This window comes from Parasteatoda tepidariorum, chromosome 6, assembly GCF_043381705.1.
Source record: "Parasteatoda tepidariorum isolate YZ-2023 chromosome 6, CAS_Ptep_4.0, whole genome shotgun sequence".
Classification (NCBI taxonomy): Eukaryota; Metazoa; Arthropoda; class Arachnida; order Araneae; family Theridiidae; genus Parasteatoda; species Parasteatoda tepidariorum.
Window position 1 is genome coordinate 72,632,784 of NC_092209.1, and position 23,519 is coordinate 72,656,302.

The window sequence follows — 23,519 nt, forward strand, 5'->3', positions numbered from 1 at the left end:
GGAAGAATTTAAAAAAGTTACAAATGTGAATGAAATGTTTCTGAAACTTGACCCTTAAAGAAAAGACTAAAATGTCATTAAATGTTATTCTTTGAAGTTTTTGATTATTGAAATATGTCGAACAAAAGTGGGATCCTAATTTATTTTGTTAAGTAAAATTTTTAATGTTACAAGATGTTTAAAAAATGACTTTAAACATTATTGACAAAAAAATCATTGTTTTTACAGGACAGGGTGTAACGCATTATACTCGTCGCCTCTCACATATGATCTTATCATAAATATGAGAGGGGTTAAGCAAAATGTTTCCAGAAAAAGGATAATCAGAGATAGTAATAATTACTGTTATTTATGTCAGAAACAAATATAGTCACCATATTAGCGACTTGGTTACATTTAAAAAACAACATAAAACTCTTTTTTTTTCTTTTTTAAATTACGAGGCAATTTTAGAATTGCATCAGATCTGAATAGTATTAAAAATTATTCATTGAAAGTAATTTATCGATTCGGGAATTTCTTCGCAAATTTGAATATTAAAAATCAAAATTCTTCTTTTAAAATTTAATAATAATTTTAATTATATCATTCAAAGTTAGTTTTGATCTGAAACTCTAAGCTGGAATTCAATTTTTAAATTCTATGACTGTGAAGAGCATTGTCTTTAATAAATAAGAAATATAAATACTTTTTTTTGGATGTATTGGATTGACATGTTTTGGTGTTTTTTCAGAAGAGTTTTTTATTTTCAATGTCTCAGCAAAAATAAAGAAGTAAATTAAATAAATGATTAAATAGATAAATGAAATAATTTATTTTACTGATTTGATTTAATTTTTAACAACATCTATCTGTATTACTCAGTATGACTGCAGCAAAGTGAAATTTTTTTATTACGTTTACAGTTATAGATTTTTTTTGTTTAATTAGACTCTAAATTTATTATTGAAATACGTACAATGGAAACAGCATAAACAGCTGCTAGCGAACAACTTTTTTTGTGTTGTAAATAATGATAAAAGTTGACATTGTAATTTACTCGATAAATCAACTATTTAATTATTTATTTATTTTTTTGAAATGCAATCATGATGGATTAAACAAATGAATTAGATTAAAAATACTAAAGAACAGAACAAAGATGAGTAAAAGTTCTCTTTGAGCCTTAAAATATGAATTACATTTTAATTTTATAAGTACTAAATTGCAAGTTCAAGAAACAAAGAAACTCTTATGTCAACTCACTGTAACTAATTTTATAATAGATGTTTATTTAAGTTTTTAAAACTCTATACAAAAACATCTAAAATTTATTTCGTATTAACAAAATAGTTCTCTGTTGCCTTCTAAGGATAAATTATTTTAAATGCATACTTTGCTTTCGTAGATCCATTACCCAAATTAATTATTAGTGTAAAAATGTCAATTTTTCTGTGAAGATTTTCTTATCATTTATTTTGAGTCCACCAATAATTTTTTTCCCTGTACTTTTATGTAATATCTTATTTAGTAATGTTATACAAATTGCACGTTGTTTTGATTCTTATATTTATGAAATAAAACTGATTTCTTGTTCCTTTATCACCTTTGAAATTGTAAACTATTAAAGTAGTTCCAATAAAATGTTGTTGCTGACGTATGCCTGTTTAGGCAGAGGGGGTGCGATTGTTCTTGTTTTCCAGTGGCGCCATCTATGGCCAAGAATTCGACTTCTGCCACACCATACGTCACACCCATTTATAGGGCGGACGCATTCATACATCCATTCATTCATCACAGATCGTAATTTTGATCCATCTCTGAATCAGAGATGGATCGATCTCCAATCTAGTACTCCCACAGGTGTGTTCCAATAAAATCTTCATTCGAATTGAAAAGGAATAAAATAATAATGTTTAAGTAAATTTGATTGGATTATAATTAAATAAAACTTGTTTTTCTGAATTTTTATCACTTTTGATACCGCAAACTATTGAAGTAGTCTCATTAAAATCTTTATTCTTATTGAAAATGAATAAAATAATAATGTTAAAGTAAATTTGATTGGATTATAATTAAATAAAACTTGTTTTTCTGAATTTTTATCACTTTTGATACCGCAAACTATTGAAGTAGTCTCATTAAAATCTTTATTCTTATTGAAAATGAATAAAATAATAATGTTAAAGTAAAGCGCATCATATGATAATGAAAAACTTTTTTCTTCAACTTTTATCGCTTTTGAATTCTATATATTAATTGCTTTCACAGGTCTATTTTTTCAGGTCTATCTTAATTTATTATTTGCATAAAACTATCAATTCCATTGTGAATAATTTCTTATATATATATTTCAAATTCAAAATTATAACTTTTTTCTGATTAAATGTTTAATTTAGCGAAAAGCGATTTAATAAAATCTCTTAACAAAGTAATTAATACAGCTTCTCTGAAAAGGGCAAACAAGTGAGGCAATTTTCTTTTTATACAGTAGTATAAATGCTTCATTAGATCCACTTCCTCAAATCTATTACAGTTCATTATTAGTGTAACAATATGGATTTCTTTCTGAAGAATTTTTTATATGCATTTGGAATTCAAGAAACGGCATTTTTTTTTTCTTATTACGCATCTGAAATGCTTAATTTAGCGATGAAAGCAATAAGCAATTTTTGCAATAAAGATGCCTTATATGAAATTTCCTTACATCTGAAATTGTGAACTTTTGAAGAAATTTTCGTAAAATCTTCATCCTAGTAATTAAAAATATTAAAGTTACAGTAAAACATTTTAAATGTTTCAGCTTGCTTTCTTAGAGCCGTTTTCCTCAGACCTTGATTTATCATAACAATATCGATTTCTTATATGCATCATGCATATAAGAAAGATAATCTTTCTTATATGCATGATGCATATNATAATAATTGATAACCACATAAAAATTTTACCGATAATTTTTCTCTTGCCATAGTTTTATTAACTAGCGATAATTTTATTTTATTAAAACTGCGGGTTACAAATTCATTTATAAAATGTTAGAAGTAGAAACACTTTTAATGTCGAATAAACATAATATATAAACACTTAAACATCAATTTGAACTTTACTCCAGAATTATTTTTTATGTTACAATTATAATGCTTAATAATTAAGTACAAATGTTAGGAAATATGCATAGGATGATTAGACATTACATGGCATAATTATTCTTTTAATTTAGATCCGAATTTTCTTTTCCTTACAACAGAATGTAAGAAAATTATATAAATATTGCAGCTAAGCTTTTATAAGAGAATACTTAATTTAAAAGTATTAAGAGCAAAGTATTAAGAACATACTCTTAATATCAAAATGACATACTTTTATTTAAAAACAAATAATAAACATAGCAAAGAAAACATTCATTTTTATTGTTACATTTATAAATATCTAAAAATTCGAAAACATTTTCGCCTAATTTCTTTTTTAAACACAAATCTCCTCTTTTCCAGTGGCTGTTTACGAAATAAATGTAAACACAATCCATCAATGAACCAATTGTTTCATCACACCAAGTACGAGATTACGCGAGAACACAGACAGGCGTGCACAAAATTATTGAAATTTTTATTTTAATTCACAATAAACGCGATAACTTCCCAAATTCTTGCAACCATGAGTGATAGTCAACAGCCAATCACAATGCGAAAAGCCCATGGATCCGACGTTATCATTTCCTTGTTGCCATTCTGTAGTAGAAACTATGGTTTAAAATTAGTTACCAATTCCTTAAAAGATAGAGACCCGCAAAGGAACAGCCATATATGACTGCAGTGCAAACAAATCAAAAAAGTTATGTTAAATCATAACACTTGCAACAAAAAGAAAAATTTTTAGTAAAGGAACAATTACCAAATCGAAGTGAAAACACGTTAGGACAAAACTAATTTTGAACGCAACATAAACAAAACAAAAGCATCATGAATATCAGTTTCGCGATGAAATATTTGCCAAAAATGACGTTAAATCCCAAATTATCAACTCGCCAATGACGCCAACGTGATTGTAAATAAATAAATTTGATTGATGGCTCATGTAGTAAAGTCTCGTTGAGTAAAATATACCGCGGATCGCTTTTTCTTTAGAAAATTTGTGTCAAAATTATGTTCTATCATCGATTTATGTCTCTTTTAATCTAAGTTCATTTAAAAATTCTTTTTAAGATAAAGCATTCGAAAATGCGGCAGTTTATTCAAGCGTTTTGAAATTTGAAGGCGGAATGAATTGAAGAAAAGGTAATAAATAAATTTTTTTCCAAGATAAATCTTGAGATAACTTTTCATGTTTACATGTGCATCGAAAATTTTAGTGAACACATTATAGCTTTCCATATAACTTTCAGAGGGCAGCACTACTCATAAAGCAAAGTTTCCTTATGAAGTTACTTTCTCTCCTAATAATTCAAGCAGATACTAGATGGCGCTATCAAATACATCAAATAATTCGTCTGCTGAAGTGTTGATTGTTTATATTTTTTGCTTTGCCATATGAAAAACATTACTGTGTTTGGAATTTGAGTGGGAGAATTGTCTGCCGCCTCTTTCAATTTTTCTTTTTTTTGTCTCTCTTATTATCCTATTTTGCTACCGAAATTTAATCTAGTTATTCTATACTTTTTCATCCTTTGAAGACTGTTGATAATCATGTCCGGTTATAAATGTCAAGTTTTTCTTCTTGTTACATTATTATTTCAGATCAATTGTTTAGTAATACCAAAGTCTGAAGGACCATCAAAACGAGTATATGAAAACGTAAGTGTACACTTAATTTATTGTTAACTTTTAGAAACAATGTTCTATTAATTACATGGTTTCAATTTTTCTTAAACTGTCTACTTGAAGTTCGTGTTGAATAACCTAAGCCATTCACGATTGTGTGGTTATTAATTTGTATTGATCGTTGCTTAATCTGAAATAAATACTACTAAATTAAATATTTATTACTATTGTTACGTGATAAATTAATTTTCGATATTAACACTATACTTTTTTATATGTTTCAAACAGTTCTGGAATTCATATCCTTGTCACTTGATTCAAAAGTGTAAACAAAAACTGTTAGTCTTTTACAAGCAATGAATGTGTAAACATTAGAATAATATCAAAATGATTATTAAAATATTGAGTAGAGAAACCCTATTGGATAGTCATTTTTGATATTCCATTAAATTGAGATACTTTTTTTTTTTTTGTCTCAATAATTATTTTCATTCTTTCCACAATTTTTTTTAGATTCAAATATGCATTGTACTAAGGTCTCATTTTTTTAATTGTTAATTTTCTGGAAACCTTAAAAACTTTATACCTTAGTAATTTAATTTATTGCAGCTTTTTCAAATTTAAGCTTGCTATTTAAGAATTATCTAATTGTTTGAAAACTATTTAATTTCATTCCATGCACATATTTTTAAAATTTAAATTTACTTAATAAGGATTGACTTATTTTTGTTGCATAAAAAGAGAAGTAAAACACATTTATCTTTATTCCTTCTATATACATTTTTTCAGGGCTGGATTATCCATTAGGCCAGACTAGGCCATGGCCTAGGGCCCCCAGTGATTAGGGGTCCCCCTTAAAATGGATTTTTTGAAAATAAATTTTAAAAAATTAAGAAAAACAATGATTTTTCAAAATGTTATTATTTTTTAGTTCTAAAATAATAAGATTTAACATTTAGTTCTAACATAAAGTAAAATTTGATGTGTTCTAATTTATTTTTATTTTAAATATGCTTTATTAAATGAAAAGATATATAAATACTTTTACATTTGAATAAATAAATAATATACAAGAAAATTTTTTTATCTAAGGGCCCCAAAGATTTGAATGGTCTAGGGCCCCACATACGCTTAATCCGGCCCCGCCTTTTTAAGATTTTTTTTCTTGTAATTTACTTCTTTGCTTCGTTCATTCTTTTTATTTGTGGTAAAGCGAGTAATTTTAAAAATATTCATTTTTAACTCATTTATTTTCTTAAAACTTTTTGTTTATCAATACTTCGAATTGAATTTAGATAAAAATTGTGGATGCATTTTTTTGATTGCCAATTTGAAATCTATGTATGTAAGAACAATTTGAAAATAAACTACTGAATTTAATTGTAAAACCAATAATTTTAATTAAATTACTGTGCAGTACTAATGCTTTAGCTAGTCATCCTAAAAGAGGGCCATGGGCGTTAATACTCAATAAGCTTGAAACCTACTGCATGATTGTGGCAAAGTGGTCAGCATTATGCATTGTTTATCTTTACTGCGAATGCTAGCAGGCATCTATCAATAAAAAGCTGTTATAAAGGATTAAACTGATTCTTAACAATTAAAGCTAATACCATGACCACTTTCCAATAGTGGATCAATCGTTAAAGATACAGTTTTTAAATTTTGCTTTTAACTAGGTGCAAACCAGGGTTGGAGTTTTTGCCGCAAAAAGGGTTTTTTGCCAGGACAGTGGTAAGAACCGGCAAAAACCAAATTATCTAAATTGCTGATTAAATATTATTACAAAATACTTTAAACAAATTTAAATAAATCATAAGGAATAATAATTTTGATACATTACATGAAAAAATTATTTTTAACATATTAATAGATAATATAAAGGCAATAATTTTTAAAACATTAAAGTTTTTGACCTCTTTTCATTTTAGAATCCTTAAATAAATGTTTTTTTACAAATAAATAAATATTATTATTTGTATAATATTATATTATGAAAAATTATTATTTGTACAATAATTAACTACACATCTTGATAGATATTTTATGCATTAAATTATAGTTATATTAATTTAAAATAAGTTCATTTCACTGGAAAAAAGAGAATAATTGCAAATTTTCCCATCAATAATGTTCTAAACAACTAAAATGATATATTGTTACATTATGATTTAATTATGGAATAATAATTTTGTTAATTTTTTTGTTATTATTTATATTTATAGTATATATTTCAATTTTAGGAATAATTTTGTACCAAAAATGTGTTTTTGTCCTCTCATCTTGGAAAATATAGGTTTTTGCCAATTTGCTTGGCAAAAACCTGTTTTTGCCAGGACGGTTTTTACCGGTATTTACCATGGTTTTTTCCACCTGCGGCAAAATCTTGCCAACCCTGCTGCAAACATTTAATATTCTTGAACACTTTTAGATTCTAAGTGATGAAAAACACTATGAGCCAGAAGAAATTCACAATGTGGAATATGACCATGAAGCATTTTTGGGAGAAAAAGAAGCAAAAACTTTTGACGAGCTTTCACCTGAAGAGAGTAAAGCTGGACTTGGAAAAATTGTCGACAAAATAGATACCGATAAGGTAAAGGTTTCGTTATTAAGAATTCATAAGCGTCGTCGTAAGAATTCGTCGTCGTAAGCGAATTCGTAAGAATTCAGAGCTGTTATAATAAAAATGAACTTTTAATAAAAGTTTTAATTAACAAATCATGTACTAAACATTTACTGTATTATAAATCATAATGAATTATTGGCATACTAATTTTTATAATTAAGTACTGTTAAGTATGAATATTCAAACTGGCTACAAAATATTAAGATACCTATGTATAGTCATACCTATGTACAGTCTATGTACACTATAACCAGGAGTTTACTATATCCGTTCTGCAAATAATTTTCACTAATGGTTCCGAACTCCTCTTTTTTATTATACATTATTTAAATAAATGACCCATAAAATGAAATACAAAATTGACTGAAAAGTATTACGTAGTAACAAATAATGTGTTAACTTGCTTTTATTTTTTATTACTCTTCGTCTTGATGCAGGGAAAATTTTGTCCTTGCATCTGCCTCGGTAGACCTTTGTTTGGGCATGGAAAAGTGTGATAAAAGAAGCAAACAAGAGAAAATGCTTATCGCTACATTCCACTCTATAGATGGTTTTAAAAATCAGTATAAATATTTATGTTGAAGTAGACATTTCAAAATTATTTTAAAAGAATATGAAGGAAAAAAAATCAGTGGAAGGCAGAAAAAGTTCATAATATCCAACTTCTTCACTTTTTTACTTCACTATATCCACAAAAAATAACATTATATGTGTATAGCAAGGCACGGGACCGAACATCTCATTCACTATATTCGGGAGTTCACTATAAACCGTGTTCATAATAGCTGTGTTTTAAAATTGTGAGCAAAACTAAAATATGTAACATAATGTTTTTTTTTAAAAATTAGTAGTTGTGGAAAAGTTTTAATTTTCTAATACTTTATTAAATTTAATTTGTTTAAAATGTACTTTTAGTACATACTACAGTCATTTTTAGTTTCTTCAGTTTTGAGCAGTTTCGGTCAGTGTACTGGGAGAAACAGGTTTCTTTTGGGCAAAATCCTTCTTTTAATGTGTGGAAATGTGCACATACCAGCATGTAATATGAAAGATAATTTTTTGGAGTTTAAACTTAAATTTCTTGCTGAGTGTTTTTATCCAATAACTTAAAATACAAAAAATAATTATCCTACTGCATTAACTTTAGGGAGAGTAGTTACTTTTAAGCTTCTTTTAATGTTAGGAGTTGTGAAACATGATACAATTTTAATATTATAGCTTAATCACTCTATCTAAATCATGTTTTATTTAACACACTCTATTTCAGGATGGTTTTGTATCAATGCATGAATTAAAAGACTGGATCCAACTTACACAGCGGCGCTACATTATTGAAGATTCTGATCGTCAGTGGATTGGTTTGAATCCAGAAAATGAGAAAGAACTGCCGTGGCCATCATACAAACAACAGACTTATGGAATTACTAATGGTACAATCGGAACTATAAATAAAATAAAAAATTGTTTTCTTTTTACTACAAATTTTAACTTTAAAGAAAAGGTTTCCTGCATTTATGAATTTCAATTATTTTTCCTTATTGCTAATTATGTATAAAGTATTAATTATTTTCTTATTGTTAATTTAACCTCTAACTGTAGTGTAGAGTAAATAGACAGGAAAAACTAATATGTTATGATTATAAAATATTACTTTTTCTCTCTATTTTTTCAATTTTAAACTGAATTTAAATTTCACCCCTGAATAATTTATTATTAGGATAGATTATATATTTTTAACAGTGGCCAATTGAGAAGAAATTATAAATAATAAAAATTTAGGCTAATTTTAAAATTTTGTAATTAAATGTTTGCAATGTTTCCTAGTGAAAATTTTATCTCTGAATGAACTATTACAAAGATAGGTGATTATCAGCATATGATTCAAACGAAATTATATTCACTAAAATTTAGACAATTTTTAAGATGTGATTTTTTTCCAATGTGTGCTTTTCCTCTAAATTATACTCCCATTTTTTTTAAATTTAATATCCCATTATACTCCCATTTGTTTTAATTTTTTTCTAATTTATTTATGATTTTTCATTTTCAAAACATTGTAATTTATAAATAAGACTTTCATAATAGTAAGAGGAACAGTTTTTTTTTTTCTACCCTTGGAATTGCACAAACCTTTAGCTTCCTGTTAATGTCAAATAAATGATTTTCTATTTAAGTTCAGTTTAAACTACATAAAAATTAATGCAGTTTTTAAAAAGTTTTTAAACAAAGTATTTTAATGTGCATATTTGACTGTAAAACTTTAATATAAAAAATAATAGTAAAATATATAATAATAAAAGTTATAATAATAAAAAAATTTAATAGATAGCACTATTATTTAAACATAAGCTATACTTTCATAGTTTGTTGATGAAATTAGAAGATTCAAATTATGAATTGCAATTTTCTAAGAATTTTGATTTTCCAGACTAAGAATCATCCCCAGTTACTTTTGGTTATCAAGATTATTCATTATCCTTCAGATAGTGCATTTTTTAAGAATTTCTTTTAGAGATAATAATTTCAACAACAATAGTTGAGTAATAAACATAGTAATTATTTTTGTAATACCTAAGCGGGGAATTATCTTGAGCAAACTGGGGCTAGATAGAAAAGTATATAAACCTGTTTCTCCCTAATCTATCCTGAACTTATTGCTAATGGGCTTTTAGCGGATTTCAGTAAAGTCAGCTGCATCAATGCTTTTGACCATTCATCCGTTGTATTTGATGAATCGATTTATTGTGACTTATTGTAATCATAATTTTAATTGTAATAATTTTGTTTCCATAATGAGGATATTTCAAGCTCATAGATACAAAATTATTGTTGATATGCATTATATTCACTCTGAATATCATTTGTTGTTATTAATCAATTTAGTACGCTGTTATTCAATTCCTAATATTAGTTCACACTCTCCCTATAGCTTGTTCAAATTTTCAATCGCTAAAAAAATACTTTTTATTCATCCACTCATGCTCAAATACATTTTTTTGAACTTGTAGTGGGTTATACTACAGTTTTTTTCAAATATTAATTCATTAATTAAATAGGGATGAGCGAAAAACGAAATGGAATTTTCTGATTGGTTAAGCCATTGTTTTACATTTTACTATGGATGGTGTTTTCTACACTAGGGAACGCTGCAAGCTTGGTACCGCCTAAATTTACGGTTTACTGTTTCCGTGGGATTTTGAAGCTGTTTGGCATCATTGTGTTTTGAGATTCATGCAAACAATGTATTTGATTACTTATTACTTGTGTTTACAATGTTAAAAGTGTTAACACTAACGTAAGATGGTGCACAGCTTGCAACAAGAACAAACAGTAATAAACTTATGGAAAGAGGCCATATCAAGACTGCCAAAAAAGCGAGTTATTCAAAATNGATTATATATTCTTAACAGTGTACAATAGAGAAGAAATTATAAATAATAAAATTTAGGCTAATTTTATAATTAAATGTTTGCAATGTTACCTAGTGACAATTTTATCTCTGAATAAACTATTACAAAGATATGTGATTATCAGCATATGATTTAAAAGAAATTGTATCCACTAAAATTTATACTATTTTTATGAAATTTAAGATCTGATTTTTTTTCCAATGTGTGCTTTTCCTCTAAATTGTGCTTCCATTTGTTTTTTTCTTCTAATTCATTTAGGGTTTTGTATGTTTAAACATTTTAATTTATAAATAAGACTTTTACAATAATAAGAGGAACAGTTTTTTTTTCTACTTTTTTTATTGCAAAATCATTTTGCTTTTTGTTAATGTCAAATAAATAATTTTCTATTTAAGTTTAGTTTGAACTGCAAAGAGAAAAAAAGTTTTTGAATAAAGTATTTTACTGTGAAACTTATATTAGCTGGTTATAATAATAACAAAATTTAATAGATAACACTATTATTTAAACATAAGCTATACTTTCATAGTTTGTTGATGGAAATAGAGGATTCAAATTATGAATTTTTAGTATCTAAAAATTTAGGTTGTCCAGACTAAGATTCATCCCCAGTTACTTTAGATTATCAAAATTATTCATTAACCTTCAGATAATTTTATTTTTAAAGAATTTCTTTTAGAGATAATAATTTCAGCAACAATAATTGAGTAATATACCTAGTAATTATTTTTGTAATACCTAAGCATGGAATTATCTTGAGCAAACTGGGGCTAGATAGAAAAGTATATAAACCTGTTTCTCCCTAATCTATCTTGAACTTATTGCTAGTGGGCTTTTAGCGGATTTCGATAAAGTAAGCTGTATCAATCCTTTTGACTATTCATTCATTGTATGTGATGAATCAATTTATTGTGACTTATTGTAATCATAAATTTTTATTGTAATAATTTTGCTTCCATAATGAGGCTATTTCAAGTTCATAGATTCGAAATTATTGATTATTGAAATTTATAATTCACTCTGAATATCATTTGTTATTATTAATTCTTTTAATACTCTATTATTCAATTCCTACTATTAGTTCACACTCTCCCTATATCTTGTTCAAATTTTCCTTTCGATCGTAAATAAAATACTTTTTATTCATCCACTCAAGCTCAAATACATTTTTTTGAACTTTTAGCGGGTGATACTACAGTTTTTTTCAAATATTAATTCATTAATTAAATAGGGATGAGTGAAAAACGAAATGGAATTTTCTGATTGGTTAAGTTTTAGTCATTGTTTTAAATTTTACTATAAGTGATTCAGTTTTTCACTTATTTTAAAAATAACATACCTGATAATTTCTAACTTATAGCTCTATTTGAACAAAAAAAAATAGTTCATTGCGCACATTTAATTATTTTATACTTGCTGTGTCAGATAAATTCAATAAAGAATATTGCATGGTAGCACATGTGGTCCACCTCACCAAATTTATACTTTTATAGTTGTCTGATACTATGCACCTTTTTTTTCTTCTTCCAATTCCTACTATTAGTTCTGACTCTTCCTATATATTTATATATCTTGTTCAAATTTTCAATTGTTAATAAAATAATTCATTCAAGTTAATAATAATCCATTCAAGTTTAAATACATTTTTTTAAACTTGTAGTGGGATGACACTTGATGTTAATACAGTTTTTCAAATATTAATTCATCAAATAAATTTAATTAATTAATTATAGTTTTTATATGGGAGAAAAAAATTGTAATTACAGTGCAGAACCTCTTATCCAGAAATCAGAAAATCAGATAACCGGAAAAAATTCGAAACTGGAAATTAATTTTCTTCCATTAAAAAAAATGTTTTTTTTCCTACAAGATTTTGAGCCCATTTTGTTATTTAGAGCGCACGACATATCGAGTTGACAAAAGAACTGATTTAGGGGACGGATCAAAAGCCGTTTGTAGACGAATCTCACATAACCACAAATAGCTTATATATGTTTTAATTTCGTTTTATAAACATTAAAAAAACGGCATTTTGTAGCGATTCAGAAAACCGGAAAAATCAGTTATCCGGAATCGCGATCGTTCCGGATAATCGGTTCTCTACTGTATTTAATGAAAAGTAACTAAAATAAAATTTTTCTTTGTTGATCTAAGTAGGAATTGACTTGAAAAAAAAAATTTATATTACTTGTTTGTTTTTAAACTTTCTTTGTTAGTTGAAGTCAATATTTTGTTCCAAATCATATTTTATTTCACATCATAGAACCAAGTAAACTGCTTAACTGAAAAGTAGCTACTGTTACTGTGAAAAGCTACTGTTACTGTTTTCATAAATAAGTTTTTCCAATATCTAGTTATTCAAATAAGACAGATTTTTTTTCTTGTAAGTACTCTTTTTAAATAAAAATTCACTATTTCAATACAAGCGTTTTTAAATTTATTTTTTAGCAGAGGATGAAGATGATTTATCTCATTACAAAGATATGATTGAGCGGGATATGAGACGATGGAAAAAAGCTGATCTAGATAATAGTGGAAGTTTGAGTAAAGAAGAGTTTGTGAATTTTGTACATCCGGAAGAAAGCCTTCACATGAAAGATATTGTTGTTGTGGAAACTATGGAAGATATTGATAAAAATAATGATGGGAAAATTTCCCTAGAAGAGTATATAGGTACATATATGTTAATTTATTCAATTATATTGATTTTATATAATGCAAGGTCACTTTAAAAAATGTAATAGTAATATTCTAAACTTCTTTTTTTTTTGTTGCAAAATTATCTTTTTTACCTTTTTTTGTTATATCTATATATTTAAAATTCTGTAACACATAATGCTTTTAGAAGTATGGAAAACTTTTCTCTCTTAATGGAGTTTATTCAATGATGGGGAAAACTACATTATTTTTGTAGTTAATTACTACTACTTTATTAAAACTGTAGTTAACTGCAGCTATTTTTTAAAAAAAATTTTGTGACTACAAACTATTTTCAAAATGTAGTCACTACTTTTAGGAGATAAACTTTTCCGGAGAGCCTAATTATTTGCACCCATGTTCAAAATAGTTTTGAATAAAAACTTGGCTTTGTTTAAATATGAAGAATTATTAATAAATAATGATTCTTGTTTACATGAGTCAGTTAGTTATAAATTTGTTCTTTTAACCTTCAACTTTTTATTAACCTTACTCGTTAGCCAATTATTAAATTTTTGGAAATTATCAAGTATTATTTTTTTTTTTTTATTTAATGCACGTTTAATTCCTCTAAGAATTAAAGTTTTTTGAAAACAGGGTAAATATCTTCTCTACCGTTGAAATAAAATCAATGTTTCAAGGGTGCACATTCACATTTGAAGGTGTGGTCAAAGAAATAAATTAACTATTAATCATAATGGCTAATTTAAATATGAGTAAAATATAGCTCTAAATACATAATTTTTAATTATGCTCAGCCACACAGGGATATTCTCAAAAAGCCCATTGAAGGACCCAGGAAGATTTGTACCAATCAGATTCAAAATTTAGATGAATTTGAACTTTTTTTCTTAAGTAAATTAAAGTTAAAAGTAGTTGACTGTAATTGCTATAAACTACTTTTTTTTTCTAGTCACACTATTCATTATGATATTATTAAAAAGAAATGGATGCCATGAAATGGAAAGAAGAAAAAAAATAGCTACTACAGTAGTTTCAATTTTTTTAGCGTTCAACTACTGACCACTAATTTTACTTATACTAATTTTGAGCATTTACAAAATATCAAAATTGTGTTTCATTTATCTACAGTAAGAATACATAGTTAAAATTCAATAATAATTTTCCAGTGATTAAAAATGGATTTTCAACAATTTATATGTTAAATCTTATTTGTTAATAAAATTGATGTTTTTTAGCATTTATCCACTCTATAATAAAAAAATGCATTTTTAAAAGCTTGTTTTTAAAATTAATAACTATTTTTTTAACCTTATAGAAAACTTGAAATAGTTCCATTTTTACTTTTAAAAAGCATATCTAGTCTTTTAATTTCATTTTTTAACATTTTTCAAATGCATTTCATTAAGATTAATTTATTTTTTAACATTTTCAAAGTAATTCAAAAGATCCTCCACAATCTTATCTTTTGATGTTTCTTAACATATTGTAAAGCTTTTTATCAAAAGATAATCCAGTAATAATCAATTAAATTTATTTCAGCTTCTGACATTTGATGTTATCTATTTACTTCAAATTCCTTAAAATTGCTTTAAGGGTTGTTTTCTCAATTTGTTAACTTTTACATCCTTAAGCAACATTTCTCATCAAAAAGATTATGTTCGCTATTTAATGATATAGCTTGCTTAAAATGATCACAAGAAGTAAAAAAAAAAAATTTATGCATTCAGATACATTTTGTACTTAAATTACACTTAAAAATATTTGTATATATATTTTTTAAAATTAAAATTGATTTCAATTTATTATGTGATCATATTGAAGGCAATATAAAAATATAAGTGATATAAAGATGTTTTTGTAATGGGAAAGGAAATATTCTTATGAAAGTTCTTAATATTTCTTCAAAATTTTAGATATAATCTATTTTCTTAAAAAACATTAATTAAATTTTTAATTAAATATTTTCCTCGTGTGTTTTTTAAACTTCAAAACGAGGGGACAGTAATAACATTTTTTCCATGCAATTACAGTTTAAACTTGTCACTAAATTTTTATTTTTAATATTTTTTCGTTGCTGGTCATTGATTCGTATACTTCATTGTATGATCACAATGTAAAAATTATCAACATGAAGTTAATTATGTGATGAATTTTTCTTACTTATCTTGAGCAAAATGATTGTATAATGTTTGAGAATAATGTTAATAGAACAGAGTAATGTTTTGAGAAAATTACCCGTAAATTCATTCTACATATACCAGCTAAATAAAGTATATTGATGTTCTGTAATATGCACAATGAGACGTTTGTGCATCATCAAAAGTGTTGTCTGGGTCCAAGGGTAATATTAATTTATAATTCTATTTGTAAAATATCCTTCCAATTATTCAATAATCATCTGAGCCTTCAATATTCTGATTATTGAAACCACTAAGTACTTCACTAAAAGAATTATGGACTAAACAATGTCTTTAAGAATCAGTTTCTCAGATCATTAATTAAAAGTTAACAATTAAACTGAATTGTTGATGTACGATTACAACCAATGTTGATACTTACCATGGTCAAGCATCTCCTTTGTGTCTTTTGTTCTTGTGTGTTGGAGAAAAAGGTTTACTGCTTCAATGGCATTCATTAGAACGCCTGTTGCAAGCATATTAATATTCATCATATATATGTATTCAATGTTTTTTTTCTAATATGTTAATTAAACTAATTTTCAGAAAACAAAACTTTTATAAAATGCTGAAATGATTCACTTCCATCAATAATATCAAAACAAACATCACTGATATATTTTCTTGATTAAAATTGAACATCTATTATGGAAAGTATCTAGTTATTGATACTCAGTACAGAAATGATTGTGCTCCAGAAAAAATCCGGATTTTCAGATTTTTCGCTAACCAGAAATCCAAGGTCCAGAAGTTTCAAGAAATCATTGATCACATTTATGTATAAAAATTCTTATATATTTTATTTCAAAATATTAGAACTAGAATTTATACTTGACATCTCTTTCATTTGTAAATATTTTTTTCTGGTAGAATAATTAATGTGATTAGAGATAAAAGTAAACTTATACATAATTATTAATTTAAATTATGCTATGTATAATTTATTTAGAATTTCATGTTGGGAAAATATCAATGATTTAAATTTATAAAGACATTAATTATTTGAAATGCTGATAGAATAATAAATGAGATTAGAGATAAAAGTAAACATATACATAATTATTAATTTAAATTATGCTACATTTAATTTATTTAGAATTTCATGTTGTGAAAATATGAATGATTTAAATTTATAAAGACATTAATTATTTGAAATGCGTCATTAATGATTTTACTCAAGAAATTTTCAAGATTTTTGAGTTGGGCTCACAATCACTTCTGTCAGTATCGATTTACTATAACTGATACTGAAAGAGTTAGTACTTGTCTATCATAGTTAACCTTATAAAACTTTTATTTTTGTTTCAACTAATATAGTACAGTAGGAGACCCGATTATCCGGAACGGTCGGGACCATCACTATTCCGGATAACTGATTTTTCCGGTTTTCTGAATCGCTACAAAAAGCCGTTTTTTTTTATTGTTAAACCCAACTAAAAAATAACAAAAAAAATTGGAAATAATCTTAAAAATAAGAAAACACGATTAAGTAATACACTAATGATTATTTCCAAAATGATGGTAAGGTAAACATATTTAAGAAAAGAAGGAAAATGTTTTAAATCTTACGAGGAATTTTACGAATTTTATTCCAGTTTTTTGGTTTTCTGATTTCCGGATAACGGGTTCTGTACTGTACTTTTTTTACTATTGCTGTTTTATCTCTCTACTAAAATTACTTTTCCAGGTGATATGTGGGACGACAATGACCTAGAAGCTGAACCAAGTTGGGTTGAAGCTGAAAAAGATCAATTCCTTCAATTTAGAGACAAAGATAAGAGTGGTTTTATGGAGTTTGATGAAGTAAAAGATTGGATATTGCCTGATGATTACGACAATAGTGAAGCTGAAGCAAAACATCTTGTTTATGAATCTGATTTGAATAGAGTAAGTTCATTCTGATTTATCTAAACCTTAAAATTGTTTTGCCCATGACGATTTAAAACACATCACTATGCAATTTTGAAATATTTAACAGTTAATGGGATTGGATTATTGAATGTAAAACTTATTGATACAGTGTGATGCTTTATTTAAAATAGGTGTTTTTTTCCTAAATTAAATTAAGTAAAAATATTAAGAATTGCTAGTTCTTAATTTTTTTATTAGATTTTCGTAATAAACTTAAATTGTTCATATATAAGTGTAAATTTATATAACTATGCTATTTATAATTGTCTAAGTTGTAGTAAGTAAAGTGGACAGAATGGGTTTAATGTTTACATACAAGTTTCTTAAACTGTGAATCTTGACTGGAATTGGGGTCACAGGACCTACAGCAGAGGCTGCTAAAATTTTTTGAGTTTTTGATATTGTTTTAATACATTATAAAAATTATTTACCAAATAATTTTACACAATGTGTCTAAAAATAGAGAAAGGTAAGACAATAAAGGCAAAGAAAAAAATCAATTTGAATCAAAATCAATGATTTGGCGCATTTTTATTATTGTATTATACTTTAAAATTTGTTATTTAATTAATATTGTTGCCTTTTTTCTAACTTTTAAAATTAAAAATTAAAGCCATTAAACTGCAATGGTGTATTACAATACAACTGAAAATTCTGACAATTTCACTCACATGTTTGTCGGACTTGCACAATGCTTATAGGATCTTCGCACTAAAAAGTTTAAGAAACCCTAGTTTACACTTTTTGGACGGACAAAATGGGTTTACTATTTGTTTATCAATTCTGTTAATGGTTATATGACATGTACACTAGTAAAAATTTTAATCAATTATACACCAAAAAAAGGTTTTACTAAATCTTAGTCCTCATTTTTACTGACAAAAAAAAATCACTCTTTTATTGAATTTTATTCTGATAAATCTATGTTGTTTTTTTTCCAATTGGTAACTCGCCAGTGGAAGTCTTTTGTTCTTTTATTAGTAATCCATATATAAAAATTTGATACAGTTTTGTTTATGTTTAAAAACTTCTGAATAATTTTTCTTTTAATTTAGAAAGGTTTTTTGGAAAAACAAAATAAAAAAGTACGTTAATTAATTAAGTTATTTAAATTAAATTTTTTGTTTTACACTGATATCACCTTACTTGTCTGTATGAAGCGATGAATTAATTGTTTTATTCGAAATAGGTCATTCTCCTAATTCATGTGATTTAACATTTCTAAATTTTTTTTTTTTTTCGGCTTCTCAATAGGGGTACAATTTTATATTTTTTAAGTACGCCAAATAAAGTCTATTTGTAGAACTACAAATGGTAATAAAATACATACATTCATTTTGGAGATTAGACTTTATTTTGTAAATTTGGCAAAAACTGTTATCATCATCCTTTGCCATAAAGCATGAATAATTTTGACAAATACAGTCAGTTGTTTTGAAGTTTATTATAGGATGCCGGTAATAACCTGACAGAAAACCAATTAAAGTTTAACTAAACCAATTAAAGTTTTCTTCCTTTCTTACAGTTTAAAAAAAATTCTGAGTTTAATCTACAAGATTCTCTTTTCATCATCGAAACTAAGTCCACTGATACTAAGAATAAAGTTATTACTACTCTACCCGTGACATCTATTGTCCATGAAATGCTTTAAAAACTGTTGAATACTACTGCCAGTTCCCACTTTCTTAGTTTAAAATGCACTTTATGTGCATTTTATTAGTATTATTATTATTTAATAAATAAAGAGTAGTTGCAAATATTTTATAATATTCGGAAAATTACTTTATTTTACGCTTGTTTCTTAAAATTTTTTATTGTTTTGGAAATGAACCTTGTAATGTTTCTCATATTTTGATAAATGCTTCTAGAGAAATCCCTTATTATTATCAATAACTTTTTACTCTTTAAAAATTTTCAATTTTTGGTAAAGTGGCTGTATGTTTTAGACAAAAGTATGAATTTTTGTAGTACCATCAGTAGATGACTTATGTTTACTGACCAACACCCTTCAATAAAAACTGTTGAATATTTATATATTGCATTCATATTTTCAAAATCTATATTTACAGGATAACTTGCTGAGCAAAGAAGAAATTTTGAATAAGTTTGATCTGTTTGTTGGAAGCCAAGCCACTGATTTCGGAGAAGCACTAAAGAGACATGACGAATTTTGATGTGAATTCCCCATATTCTAAAAGAATCTCATGTATGCAATCTAAAAAAACATTTATATTTAAAAAAAATTACCAGTGAAATCTTTTATATAGAATTTTGTACTTAAAATATATATATTCTATATTTTTACCTTATACAGAATATATTGTTTTCTGAAAGATTAAATATTATATGATTGTTAGATATTTTAAAATTCTTTTTATTAAATTTTTCTCATATTTTATTATTGCTACGGATTCTTGCGTATCACTTTGTTTCAAAAATAGTCATATTTCGTGTATCTATTTCTAATAAATGATTGTGTATTGCTTTGTTTTTAACGTAGGTAACCCATAAAAACGAAGTTATATTAAATTTCGAACCTAATTTTTTTTATTTGATAAAATTCCGTCACAGGGGATCTGCTTATGGATCTGTTAACAGACTCTTCACAACATTTTTAATTGTAAGAACTGACATTTTTCACAATTCTTCCTTTAGAGAAATGGAACCGATGATATTGCTCATTGGCGTTCTGCATTTGGTTAACGAGGAAAATTATTTGTAAATAAAAAATTGCGATTTGAATGAAAGAGGAAAGAATTTTCTATCAATTTTAAAATCACAAAGAGAGCACTTTATTTTAATACTTTGATCAAAACCAAATTACGGCTATATTAGATTCCCAGTATTTTGAGTAATTATTTTCAAAAATTAACAATTAAAAATCAAAAATTAATTGTTTTTTTAGCTTGAGTTTAAGGCAAATATCATTAGATTGCAATAAAAGTATTTGTAAATCATTGGCACTAACTTTTCTTTAAAGCATTTTATTTAAATAATTTTTTATTATCTAAACTTTAATATTTGGAACAGAATTTCAAAATTATGCTCTAAAAGCTTGAGCTCAATTAAGATTTTATTATTTTAAATGTTTTGAAAATAATTAAGCTTAGTTGAATAATTTATGCTTTATATTTATAATTATATATTAAAAATGATACTATAATTTATTTTAAATATCTGTTAATATACATATCTTAGATAACAAGTCTTCCTAATCATATTCAACTAATATTTATGATATATCTATTGAAAAGTTTTTTTTACTGCATATAATTTTCTACTGCAGTTAATTCATTATAGCTCATCAACTGAAAACTCAATGTTTGCTTATGCTTGATTTTAGTTTTGTTTCTAACGCCTTCATTTTTCCATCCATAATAATTATTCTCAGCACTCAAACTTAACTTCCTTAAAAAATTTTAACTGTGGCACCTTCAGATATGTGAACTATGAGAATTATTCACAATTATTTCAAGAAAGTGTGACACATAAAAACATGTTTCACATTCCAATTTCTTATTCTGCCATGCAATAGAAAATTCAACAAAAGTGACAAAAAGAAGGGAAAAAATGAGATTTTTATATATTTAGCATCATTGTGTGGTAAACAGAAAAATATTTTCTTTTTTTTCTTCCAATTTTTTAAAATTCTATTTTATCATTTATAGCATTTACAGTTTAAAGAAATTAGTTACCAAGCCACTCTTCTCAAAATTTCTCCTGAAGTTTTTCAATTACAAGTCAGTATTAATTAGAATGGACTTAAATATTCGCTGCTTAAGAATTAAGAAGCAAAATTAGAACTATCCAAACTGAACTTTAAATATCTCAAACTTTTCATCAGTCCTATCGAATTTAAATTATGATTTATTGGTTGTATGAAGCTATCTTTTGCGCAGATTTCTATTTTTTATTTAGAATATTTATAGTGTTAACACTATAAGCAGATGTTTAGAATCTCATTTTGTAACCTCAAGTATATTCATCCTGTATCTCCATAATAAAAAATATAAATTGTACATGTATTTTTAAACTATATTTCATCCTAAAAATGTCGCAATTAAAACAATTTGAAGTTGTAGTGAAATAAAACTCACAGTTGTGGTATTTGTATTATATATTCTTTCTTAACATTTTCTACATTTCTCAGCATGTGCTATTTTTATTACTGTGGTAGTTGATATCACCTGATGATAATTAAAAAAAAAATTTCTTCAAAAAATCTGAGCAAAAAGTATTTATCTGTGTTCAAATATTAAGAATGTATAATAAGCAGTTTGTTTATATGATTTGTATTATTTATTAAAACTCTTGTTTTATGTTAAAAAATTTTAAGCTAAAAAATTAACTTAAAAAATTGTTTTTATGTACCACGAGTTGTCCTTTTCTTTTTTTTTTATCAAAGAGCATAATTTTCGTTACAAAACAATACAATAAAAAAAACAATTTCGTCAAAAACAATAGTTAACTATTGTTTTTGAGGTGTTGCTGTGTCTAAGAAACTTTTAATCTTCAAAACTGTTGCTTTTAATCATATAGAAGTGTAAAAATTTAGGAAAATTTATGGAATGTAAAATGTATATAAATAAAATTAAAAAGAATGATAATTTTTATTTATTATTTGAAAGGACATTTATATTGTGTAATAATTTATTTTAAAAAATATTTCGTGTAAAAAATTCACCATATTACAATCTCCTGGAACTTATATTTTTTAATGTTGGCAACTATGTTATATTCTTAAATAAATAAAAAAAAACTTGTCAAACAATTTTTTTTATAATTTTGTTTTATTGTAATCAAAATATTTCTTGTTTACTTGATCAAATTCTACATTTTATAATTAGCTTTAATATTTCTACTCTTGTTATTTTTAGTTTTTATATTTATACATCATTTTGTGCCAAAAATCTTATACATAGGTATGTCTTTCTTCTTTTAAACTTTAAGAAGTATTACAATTCATACTTAACTTATGTTTCCTCTTTTGCAGTATGAATATATTTGTCTATAAATACTTATGTTTTATTTCTCTGAAAGATAAATAAATATATTTAGTCTGTTATCAATAAATTGTCTATTTTTTTTTTCTGTTTAGAAAACGGGAAACATTAAAATTCTCACTATCATAAAATTGGAGTTTAAGAATTATCATCTAATTCTTTTGAATATTCACATTTAGTTTCGTAAGAGTATTCTATTTAAATTACAATTTCAATTTGAAAATATATTATTTCTGAAAATTCAAAGAACCCCTAATATTTCTAATTCACTTATCAGAAATTATAAATATAATAATTAATTATTCAGCTTTTCTTTGTATAAAACCAGATATTTTGGTTTATTTAAAACAAAAGGTAAAATAACATGTTCAGTCCCAAATTAAAAATAATTAAACCATTAAAAATTATTTCATAGAAAACTATTTTAACTATTGATTAATATTTTGATAAAGGATACAAAAATATTCACTTATGCTCATAAATATATGAACATGATAAAAAGTATATCTAAAGATCTTAAATATTTATTTCAACTCAACAAGAAAATAAACATTTAATATCTTAAAGTTTTTTTCTTTTTTTAGTAGTGCATGTATGTAAAAGTTAGTTTACTTCCTTTCTTGCTAGTTGTTCATATATAAAGATGCCTTAAAGCTCTTATTTAGTAATAAGCAATTTGTATTAATATCAATTAGATCTTTTTAAATAAACGTTTGTTTTTATTTATTGAATCAATACAAATTTTAATATAAAATGAGCACCTGAACGAATTATATTTCTTCCAACTCAAGTGGGAGAAATTATTTTTCAAAAATAAATATTTAAACAGCTTATAATTACAATCCGGCTTAAATAATGGTATTTATTTTTAAGCTATTTAATGTAGCATTTTCAAATAAGTGAAAGTTTAAAAATTCTTTTTTATGAATTTCTTAAAGAATTAAAATAACTAGTGGTTAATATTTTATGTTAAATAGTGAAGTAAAAGTTAA

General features: G+C 25.5%; 1 protein-coding gene across 3 annotated transcripts; it reads left to right on the forward strand.

Annotated features, from left to right (window-relative positions):
• Nucleotides 1-4,426: 4,426 nt before the first annotated feature.
• Nucleotides 4,427-22,597, forward strand: LOC107454105 (calumenin). 3 transcript variants are annotated; one of them, XM_016071172.4, is made up of 7 exons: nucleotides 4,427-4,769; nucleotides 7,168-7,332; nucleotides 8,633-8,795; nucleotides 13,224-13,448; nucleotides 17,301-17,500; nucleotides 19,594-19,730; nucleotides 21,193-22,597. In XM_016071172.4, the coding sequence occupies exons 1-6, from the start codon at nucleotides 4,662-4,664 to the stop codon at nucleotides 19,696-19,698; spliced, it is 966 nt and encodes a 321-aa protein (XP_015926658.1). In that variant the 5' UTR covers nucleotides 4,427-4,661; the 3' UTR covers nucleotides 19,699-19,730; nucleotides 21,193-22,597. The 3 variants fall into 3 exon arrangements, with proteins under 3 accessions (XP_015926658.1, XP_071038707.1, XP_015926659.1); XM_071182606.1 differs by having other exon boundaries at nucleotides 4,429-4,769; nucleotides 13,227-13,448; XM_016071173.4 differs by having other exon boundaries at nucleotides 4,430-4,769; nucleotides 13,227-13,448; nucleotides 19,594-22,597.
• Nucleotides 22,598-23,519: the final 922 nt, after the last annotated feature.

Coding starts and splice junctions, on each gene's coding strand:
- LOC107454105 (XM_016071172.4), top strand. CDS start 4,662: ATGTCCGGTTATAAATGTCAAGTTTTTCTTCTTGTTACATTATTATTT. Junction 8,796..13,223: donor GACTTATGGAATTACTAATG/GTACAATCGGAA, acceptor TTTATTTTTTAG/CAGAGGATGAAGATGATTTA. Junction 17,501..19,593: donor ATGAATCTGATTTGAATAGA/GTAAGTTCATTC, acceptor CTATATTTACAG/GATAACTTGCTGAGCAAAGA.